The sequence below is a fragment of the Asparagus officinalis genome, chromosome 9 (genome assembly GCF_001876935.1).
Source record: "Asparagus officinalis chromosome 9, Aspof.V1, whole genome shotgun sequence".
Classification (NCBI taxonomy): Eukaryota; Viridiplantae; Streptophyta; class Magnoliopsida; order Asparagales; family Asparagaceae; genus Asparagus; species Asparagus officinalis.
In genome coordinates, this window is record NC_033802.1 from 16,723,179 (window position 1) to 16,734,117 (window position 10,939).

Below are 10,939 nucleotides of genomic sequence, written 5' to 3' on the forward strand. Positions count from 1 at the left end.
ATACTTAACTTAACAAGAACTAAGCCAGGAGTATCTTCTCAAAGATACATATTAATCAAGGGAGGATACAATACATGACAAATCAATACAAGCTGTTGTAAGTCAGCAAATTATACACAGCAGCGATTAATTTGAATCACACGCCGAAACATTCATGTTACATTTTTTTTTATTTCTTTTTTGGTTTTTGGACATGTTGTCATTAATCTCAATATCGAAACAATAAAACAACTAAAATCTTTAACTCCACTTGTTAGACTCATTCAAAACGCACCTGTATGAATCCTTGCCTTCATTCAAGGCTACTTCCTCTGAAAATTACTTAGCGCAAAAACTCTCCTTCACTGTAAATTTGGTGCATGCTCAAGAGAATTATATTCTCTCTTTTTTTGGAGCTCTAAGCTCCCTAGTTATCCTGTAGCTGAGAAATTGATCACCCAAGTCCTTAGAACGTTAGCTTCATTTTCACATTACTCGATTTTCTAGCACAAGCTCCTACGTTCTGAGAAAACACCATTATCCAGTAAAACTGAACACAGGAGATGGCTAAGATGGCAACCAACTAGACCTAACCATGAACCATTGAACTCAAACCAGAAACATTAATCGCAACATATCGAACTAAACAAATTTGTAACAAGCTTCAATTGACATGGTAAACTGCAACATTTTTCGCATTGTGATACTCCACTCTTCTCCGTTGTCCAACAGTCAGTTGGCTGCATCACCTGTAGAGACTAGAGAGAGACCCTGACGAAGAATCATTATAAACGAGGTCATTTTCGTTCTGGAATTTTCGAACTCATCCTTTCTTCTTGTGATAATTTTAAACAGCAAAACGCTAAATAGAAAAATTGAATGCAAAGATTATTGAATTATTCAATGACATGCCTCAGGAGGATCAAATTTGGCCCCTAGGTTGCTTAGCTTTGCATGCGCTTCGGCATATCCCTTGAAAAATGCATCTTGATCCTCCACATGTTTCTCAACATAGACCTAAAAAACCAGAGATTTGTCAGGAATTAAGGATCATAAGATTATGTTCCTAATGAAGATGGAACATGTGATCCTGTCTTTGTTTACCTTAAAGTACGGATCATCGAATAGAGCAGCATCAGCAGGCAAAACTAGCAGATTTTCATCCCTTTTCTCTTTGATATCGACTGTCCTCCAGGTGCACCAGGACCATCTTTCTGATATAACATAAATGCAAACAAAATGGACGAGTGTACCGCTGATTAAATATTGCATTTTGCAATGTTAATACCTAAGTACATTAGTAGTGAGAAGTAGTGAGATGGGGGAAAAAAATCATGTATTCAACTGAAGTTCATTGATCGGCTTGCTCAGGAGCGAAAATTGGTCATTATTATCCTAGTATGCAGTATGAGCAAGCCTTGCCTGTGCAATGTGACCCAGGAAAGGGAATATAATATCTTCAAGCTCAAGGTCCTAGCAGGAAAAAGAAAAAGTCGTGGCATTATTTAGAGAAGAAAGGTCATCAAGGAGTATCTGAGAGAAAGAAGCTGAAGTGGGTGCAAATTGCCGCAGTGAGCATCTGGATCAGCGTGCTTTCACAAAATTTGGTACTTCCGGAGTAGTAACATCCGAAGTGTGTAAGTTGCTCGTTTAATGAAGTTAATGTTTATATAAAATGGTGTCTGTTTCTCAAATAATATGAAATCAGCTAAGGAAAAGGTGAATAGTAAACCACTTATTTGTGGTGCCTTAGATCTTGATTTTGGAATCAATATAGCTAACATCTCTGGTGTTGAGAGGACAAGGGCACCATATTTAATAGATAATTCGCGGATTCTAGCCTAAATGAATGCTCCAGAAACCTGACACGCACCTTTGCAATGAGCATTAGACTCAACCATACAAACACAGACAGATATACTATGGTTCATGTATTGCACATGAAGCATTGTTTACTACGAATGTGTACTCTCCTTTTTTACGTAAATACCAGTCCTATCATGCAGATGCCAATAGTTGCTTAGGACAGTAACTATAACAATTAGCAAGCTTTGATTAAGAATAACCTGACAAATTCTTCACTAGTCAATACTTTTAGGGGCATTACACGGTATAGAATCTGAATATCAATGCATCGGTTACAGCCTAAGTCAGAGGCGAACGATTACTACCCCGCGCGCTATCTGGGTTCAATAAGATACTAAAGATGCCATTAAAGTTTGGACGAATGAAAAATACACATACAGTGTATTTTGTTTCTGGTTTTCCCCAACCACTGCGTTCTGGTCTGGACTGTCCTAGGGTATGTGCGCCAGATAATGCAACAATTTCCTGCAGCAATATAATACATTCCTTAAGCATTTAACATACGAGGTGAAAATATTTGGCGGACTTCCAGATGAAAACATTAAGTACAGGTCTGAACCTGGTCATTGAATCCCATTCAATAGAACACTTTCCGTAAATGTTCAGCAGCAGGTGAAGGAGGCCCAGCATCTACATTAAGAAGAAAGCGACAAAATTACAGAATTAAAATGAAGCTGGAGAATAGAAGACAATCAAAAGCACAACAAAACGTATCAAGCCAGGAAGCAAGCATTTTCCAAGCATGCAATGTCCCTATTTCAACTCTCAAGTAAGGTTTTGCATTATAATGGGATGTAGAAAAGGAAATTTACATCAACTCCTTATTTAGGAGCTGATACGTGAGAAGAGATGGTGTCTACAGTAGAAAGGTGGAGAGAACTCTTGAGTCTCAAGGATTTAGAATTAACAGAACGGAAACTTGATTTATGGAATGTAATTTTAGTAAAACTAAGAAAAGGAAGGACATTATCACATACACTGATGTGCAAGAAATATTTAGGACTAATCACATTCGTTATTTAGGATTAGTCAATAATGAAAATGGTGAAATTGAGGACGACGCGATTCATCGAAACAAATTAGGATGGCTAGCAGTTCTTCTAGAGTCTCATGTGATTGTAGAATACCTAAGAAATTGAAGGGAAAATTCTATAAGATAACTATAAGACCAACAACGATTTAGGGATCTGATGAAAACCCATCAACAAATAACATGAGCAAAAAATGGATGCTGCAGCAATGAGAATGTGCCAATAGATGTGTCAAGTACACTAAGAGATAGGGTAAGTGTGATAGGGTGGAGCCCACCCACGTGGGTCTGCCCACGCCCACGAGAAAGCCCCCCACCGTTTTTCTTGCGCGCGCACGCAAGGACCACGTCGCCGCTCGCCTTGAGCCCAGCGCCTTCGTGCTCGAGCTGCTTCCCGCGCGCGCTTCTTTTCCCGCGCGTTTCTGCCCGCCTAAATGCCTCAGACCCGCCCCCCTTATTTCCTATAAATAGAGGTGTTTGTGTAGTGAATATGGGTGGGGAAAATATTAAGTGGGGGTAAAAATCTCAAGAGGAGTTTTTGAGAGAAAAGAAAGAGAGGAAGAGAGAACTTGTATAAGTTTGGTATTTTTCCTCCATAGTGAAATCCCCTCCCGTGGACGTAGGCTAGTTTGCCGAACCACGTAAAAATCTCGTGTTTGTATTTGTCTTATCTGTGAGTTGTCATAGCTTGTAGGTTCCCTCGATATTTCAGTCTTTGAACTGATGAGAGGAAGAATGTATATTTCACTTTGATGAAATATATCACTTACGATTCTTGTTTTCTTTGAGAAATAAGAATTTCACTATCTATTCTGGTTTCATTTGAGAAACAAGAATATATAGGTTGATTTGTGCTTTTGTGATAACGAAAGCCAGAGCTTTCTCTCAGGTGATAACGCTTCCGCGGCGGTGGGCGTGACTCCGCCCCAACAATTGGTATCAGAGCCCTTATTCAGACTGGAGGTGGTAAAATTTCTGATCTGAGGTGGTGGTTGAATATTGTGTGGTAAAACACAAAGAAATTGTTAAAAATTCCTGAGAGAAGCGGATTAACATAATACAAGCGGAAAATGACTTCTACAAGTAAAACAAGTAAAGTTGGAAAATACGAGATTGAAAAATTTAATGGAAAAAATGATTTTTCTTATTGGAGGATGCAAATGAAAAATTCGCTGATTTCCAAAAGTTGCACAAGGCTTTGGCTGGAAGAGAGAAGCATAAAAATATGTCTGATGAGGATTGGGAGGAGCTGGATCTGGAAGCACGAGCGTCGATTATCCTATGCCTTGAGAGGGATGTAGCTTTCTTGGTAGACGGGGAGGAAACGGCTGCGGGTGTGTGGTTGAAGTTAGAAAGCACCTTCATGACGAAGAGTCTAACGAACCGGATCTATTTAAAATCCAAATTGTATACTTGTAAGATGGAGGAGGGCTCGTCAATCCGGGAGTACATCAACAAGTTTTATAGGATCTTATCAGACTTGAAAGACATTGAGGTGATAGTGGAAGACGAGGATCAGGCACTTCTACTACTTCTATCTCTGCCGAAGTCTTATGAGAACCTGGTACAAACACTGATGCTTGTGGGTGATACTTTATCGATGGATGAAACTAGAACGGCGCTTCTAGCGGATGATCTTCGAAAAATTGTAACTAGTGATATGGCCACTGGTGGTAACAAAGAACAAGCGCAGGGACTGTTTGCCAGAGGAAGAGACAATGAGCGAGGAAAAGGCAAGAGAGGAAAGTCTAGATCTAAATCGAGACCTCTTGCGGGATGAGCGTGTTTCAAATGCGGTGAAGTTGGGCATTTCAAAATCGATTGTCCTAACAAGAACAACAACAAGACTGAAAGACGAGAAGGCAAGGAAGAGGCGAGCTACGCTTCAGAGGATGGGAGCGATAAGGAATGTTATGTCATCACGGATGGCGAGGATACCTCCGGGAAATGGATTCTTGATTCTGGTTGCTCTTACCACATGTGTCCAAACAGGAAGTGGTTTACTACCTACAGGAGCATTGATGGTGGAACCGTATTGATGGGGAACAACCATGCTTGTAAAACGGTGGGGCTAGGTGATATCAAAATCAAGATGCATGATGGAGTGGTTCAAACCCTGACGGACGTACGACACGTTCCCGGCTGGCAGAAGAATCTCATCTCAGTCGGTGCTTTGAACTCCGGGGGTTGCAAGATTGTAACAGAGAACAGAGTGAAGAGGGTTGTTCGGGGTTCCTTAACAGTGATGAAGGGTGTTCGTCACGGTAATCTATATACTCTCTCGGGTACGACGGTGACGGGAGATGCAGCAGTTGGAGCTGAAGGAAGTGGTGGAGACCCATGTGAGCACACACGATTATGGCATAGGCGGCTTGGGCACATGTCAGAGAAGGGTCTGGATCTGCTTGGTAAAGAGGGTTTGCTGAAGAATCTGAAGAAGCCTTGCATGGATTTTTGCGAGGACTGTGTGTATGGAAAGGCGCACAGGGTTCAATTTCTGAGGAGCAAGCACAAGAGCAGAGGGATACTAGATTATGTGCACACGGATGTTTGGGGTCCGGCTTCGACAACTTCCAAGGGTGGTTCCAGATATTTTGTCTCATTCATAGATGATCATTCAAGATATGCTTGGGTTTATTTCCTGAAGCATAAGAATCCTGAAGCATAAGAATGAGGTATTTGAGATATTCAAGAAGTGGAAGGCGATGGTTGAGAACAGGACGGGCAAGAAATTGAAGACGCTGAGATCTGACAACGGTACAGAGTACACAGACGGTGCCTTCAAGGAGTTCTGTGATCAGGAGGGTATTGCCAGACACTGGACAGTTAGATCTACACCACAGCAAAATAGGGTCGCGGAAAGACTGAACCGAACACTGCGGGAGAAAGCAGTGAGTATGCGATCTTATGCTGGTTTGGGTAAAGAATGGTGGGCAGAGTCGATTGCTACAGCTTGCTATATTGTGAATCGATCTCCACATTCGACATTGGACGGTGATACACCCTATCGGGTGTGGTCAGGGGAGCATGCAGATTATGAGAGACTCCGAATTTTCGGGTGTACCGCCTACTATCACGTCAACGAGGGAAAGCTTGACGCGAGGGCCAAGAAGACAATTTTCTTGGGGTATGCAAAAGGCGTAAAAGGCTATCGTCTTTGGTGTACAGAAGATTCGAAGTTCGTGATCAGGAGGGACGTTACATTTGATGAGAAGTCCATGATTGCTAAGGTGCCCAAAGATGGTGGTGTTGATACTGTCGGGACTCCCGAGTCCCAGGTTATTGAGATAGAACTGAAAGACCAATCAGGTTCTAGTCGTGTTCAAGTGGGAAATCAGGTAGATGATGAGCTTGATCAGGAGGAGGTTCAGCAGGAGAATACACAGGCACTACAACAACAGCAGCTCGAGGATAGCTTGGCTTCCACTAGGCCAAGACGAGTATACAAGCAGGTACAGAAGCTGGGGGTTGATCAACCCTGTTGACCCTATAGTTTTGATGATGATTTGGCAAACAATTTATTACTAATAAGTTTTCTAGTGTTTTATGTTTATGTTCTCTTTTCAGGTATTTCAATACACGTCAATCAAGTGTTAAAGATTCAAGTTCATTTGCGTGGATGTACCTAGGTAGATGTTTAGTTTACTTACATATATTGTATGATTATATCTAAGCTCAATATATGAACACTTAACACGTTTTTTGACGTTTTCTATCATATAAATGATTTTTCATCAAACGTGGTTACAATAACTTTTATCTCATGTTTACAGCTCTTTCGTACTTCATTATATATATATAATACATGCACAATATATATATACATATTTACAAGTTCTATATCAACTTTCACTTTCATAAAAAAATAATACATGCACAATATATATATACATATTTACAAGTTCTATATCAACTTTCACTTTCATAAAAAACAGGTTTTCTAAGCATTTTTCAAAAACAGGTAGTTTTCACAAACAAAAATTGATTTTCCAAAAATTCCTTTTTAAACATGTTTATTTTATCATTTAGAAACTTTCCCCAAAGATTCACTATTTTTGGATGTGATTTGATATTTTTAATGAATTTTCAAAACTGCCCCAAAACCTGTCAGTTTGCCTATATCAGTTTTCGGTCCCGATCCGGTCGACCGACAGTGGTTTTTTGAGCTCATACCCGCGATCGACCGCACCGGTCGACCGAGAGAATTTCCGGTCGACCGAATATTCCGTCGGTCGACCGCCAGCTCTAAACCCTTATTATCTGAGTTTTTGAGCTTAGCGGTCGCCCGGCCCGGTCGACCGCCATGGTGTCAGAACCTGTGTAACGGCTAGTTTTTCTGTCTGTTTTCAAACTGGGTTTTTGGTCTTTTTACATCCTTTTTGCTGTTGTATTGGGGTGCTATATATACCCCATTGCTGTTCTTCCTCTCAATAACTAAGAAATCCAAGTTTGGTGGTTTACAAAATATTAAGTGTGTTTAAGAGCTGTTTAATAGTTGATTTCATCAATCAGTTTTTCAAGAGGAGTTTTTCCTATAACAAGAAGTGGCATTCAATCCTATTGGAATCATCTCTACTGTTCTTCTTGTTTGAGAAGTCTTCTAAACTCTTTTATAGCTCATTATTTCATTTTTACTTCTTTTAGCTATATCTATTGAGTTTGATTCACTGTTATCACACACACTTATTGAGCTTAATATTTTCATACCATATAGTGTGGGTTGTGGGGTGTGATTTAGTGAGTGTGAGCTTCATTGTGTTCTCACTTGTTATTTGAGAACAAATCATTATATTTAACTTTCATTTGTGAGAATCACTTGTAATACACTTGTACACCGAGAGAAGTGTGAGACGAGACACGGGGTGGAGGAGGACACGGGCTAGGTTCCTATACTTAGTGTGTAAAGTGTGATTGCATAGTGTTTGTGTAGTGTGAGAGTTTTCGGTGATCTTGTAAACCGAGTGTGTAGAAGTTCCGGCTTCCAAACCGGATTGTGATAGTGGATATCTCCTCGAGGTGAGGAGCGGGGACGTAGGTCGTGGTGACCGAACCTCGTAAACATATTGTGTGTTTGTATTTTGCTTAGCGTTTTCTTATTCATCTTTATTGTTCATATTCATATCTTGCAAGATTAAATTAATCAATATAATTTTAATTAGCTTTTAATTGGGATTAGATTAGCATAAGACCCTAATCACCCCCCTCTAGGGTCTAACAAACCCCTGAAGCACTATGGGCATGTTAATTTGGTTGAGTACGCACTCTCGGTGGAGGAAGATGAGCCGGTCTCCTTCAAGGAAGCTATTCAAGACAAGAATAGTGAGAGTTGGTTGGCTGCGATGGAGGAGGAGATGGAATCTCTCCGGAAGAACCAAACATGGGAGGTGGTCCCATTGCCCGTAGGAAAGAAAGCTATAGGTTGTAAGTGGCTGTATAAAAGAAAGGAAGATCCTTCAGAGCTCGGTGGAACGAGGTACAAGGCGAGGCTAGTGGCTAAGGGGTTTGTACAAAGAGAGGGTGTGGATTACAATGAGATATTTTCTCCGGTGGTGAAACACACTTCTATTCGGGTGCTACTGAGTATTGTTGCTCATGGTGATCTTGAGCTGGAACAACTCGATGTCAAGACGGCATTCTTGCACGGAGACTTGGATGAAGAGATCTATATGCATCAACCTGAGGGATACTAGGTTAACGACAAGGAGAATCATGTATGTCGCTTGAGGAAGTCACTTTACGGATTGAAGCAATCTCCACGACAATGGTACAAGCGATTTGACTCCTTCATGCTGAAGCATGAGTTTTCCCGAAGCGAGTATGATTGTTGTGTTTACATTCGGAAGCTTCGTGGAGGTGATTATATCTATCTCCTGTTATATGTGGATGACATGCTTATTGCATCGAAGAACAAGGTGGAGATAAATAAGCTGAAATCTCAACTTAGCAATGAGTTCGAGATGAAGGACATGGGCGTTGCAAAGAAAATACTGGGTATGGAGATTAGAAGAGAGCGGGCGAATCGGCGATTGTTCTTGAGTCAGAAGGGCTACATAGAGCGGGTGATCGCGAGGTTCGGGATGCAAAGTGCAAAGTCGGTGGTGACCCCATTGGCTCCACACTTCAGGCTTTCAGGTAAACAATCTCCCACTACAGCGGAAGATAAGACACACATGGATCATGTCTCTTATGCTAGTGCAGTTGTCAGCTTAATGTACGCAATGGTGTGTACACGCCCTGATATTTTACAGGCGGTTAGTGTGGTCAGCAGATTCATGGCGAATCCGGGAAAGGCGCATTGGGAAGCGGTGAAATGGGTCCTGAGGTACTTAAAAAGTACCGCGGATACGGGTCTGTGTTTTGGTGGAGATACATGTCAGATCGACGGGTATGTGGACTCAGATTATGCGGACGATCTAGATAGACGGCGATCTACTACTGGTTATGTATTCAGGATACATGAAGCTCCAGTTAGTTGGCGATCGATGTTGCAGGCTACAGTGGTACTTTCTACAACAGAGGCCGAGTACATGGCCATGGCGGAGGGAGTGAAGGAAGCATTTTGGCTGTGGGGGTCTTCTAGACGATTTGGGGATTGGGCAGGAGAGCGTGAACTTGTGATGCGACAGTCAAAGTGCGATTCACTTGACGAAAAATCAAGTTCACCATGCTCGTACCAAGCATATCGACGTCAGATATCATTTTGTGCGGGATGTCATAGAGGAAGGAGATATTTCTCTCATGAAGGTGCATACGAATGAGAATCCCGCTGACATGTTAACCAAGGTGGTCATAGGTAGCAAGTTCCAACATTGCTTGGACTTGCTTCATATCAGCCCGTGTTGATTTGCCCAAGAGGGCATGGCCCTGCGGGGCAATGATGGAGGTGAGGTGAAGACTATGTTGGAGAATAATTGCAGAACTACGATTAGCTTGATCCAGGTGGAGGGTACGTAGGCAGTCGCGGTATAGTGACGCAGCTGGTTTGGCCTGGTTCTGGCCTGGATCTCTCTGGTGGAGTTCGTGGGGTTCTTCAGTTGTTCGTCCAAAATTTGAGGTTTATCAAATGATGTACGAGGTGGAGAATTGTGATAGGGTGGAGCCCACCCACGTGGGTCTGCCCACGCCCACGAGAAAGCCCGCCCACCGTTTTTCTTGCGCGCGCACGCAAGGACCACGTCGCCGCTCGCCTTGAGCCCAGCGCCTTCGTGCTCGAGCTGCTTCCCGCGCGCGCTTCTTTTCCCGCGTGTTTCTGCCCGCCTAAATGCCTCAGACCCGCCCCCCTTATTTCCTATAAATAGAGGTGTTTGTGTAGTGAATATGGGTGGGGAAAATATTAAGTGGGGGTAAAAATCTCAAGAGGAGTTTTTGAGAGAAAAGAAAGAGAGGAAGAGAGAACTTGTATAAGTTTGGTATTTTTCCTCCATAGTGAAATCCCCTCTCGTGGACGTAGGCTAGTTTGCCAAACCACATAAAAATCTCGTGTTTGTATTTGTCTTATCTGTGAGTTGCCATAGCTTGTAGGTTCCCTTGATATTTCAGTCTTTGAACTGATGAGAGGAAGAGTGTATATTTCACTTTGATGAAATATATCACTTACGATTCTTGTTTCCTTTGAGAAATAAGAATTTCACTATCTATTCTCGTTTCCTTTAAGAAACAAGAATATAGAGGTTGACTTGTGCTTTTGTGATAACGAAAGCCAGGGCTCTCTCTCAGGTGATAACGCTTCCGCGGCGGTGGGCGTGACTCCGCCCCAACAGTAAGAAAATGAATGCACCCGTAAGACAGAGTTTGCTCCTATTAAGGAAGGAACTAGAAGTCATGTCTCTAAAAATTTAAAAATTGGGTCACGTTTGCATCATTAGTCTTGATTTCTTTCTTTATATACTTCAAGGGGAAAAAAATGAAAAAAAAAAGATCATCACTTAAAATAATTTTGAGAGGAAAAGATCTACTTTTTTCCTTTAAAGAGAAGTAAGTAGGATCTGTCACTTCTTTCCTTAACAAATAGATACAGGGACAAAGTTTCTAGAGTGTAACATAAGCAATATGAATGATGTTATG

General features: G+C 41.7%; 1 protein-coding gene across 1 annotated transcript in view; it reads right to left on the bottom strand.

Moving 5' to 3' along the window:
* LOC109823240 (probable L-ascorbate peroxidase 7, chloroplastic) overlaps positions 253-10,939 on the bottom strand; it is a 12,087-nt gene continuing 1,400 nt past the window's right edge. The window contains 5 exon segments of the mRNA XM_020389525.1: positions 253-996; positions 1,084-1,163; positions 1,166-1,193; positions 2,224-2,310; positions 2,435-2,475. Coding sequence (XP_020245114.1) covers positions 880-996; positions 1,084-1,163; positions 1,166-1,193; positions 2,224-2,310; positions 2,435-2,475 — 353 coding nt within the window. The 3' untranslated portion in view covers positions 253-879.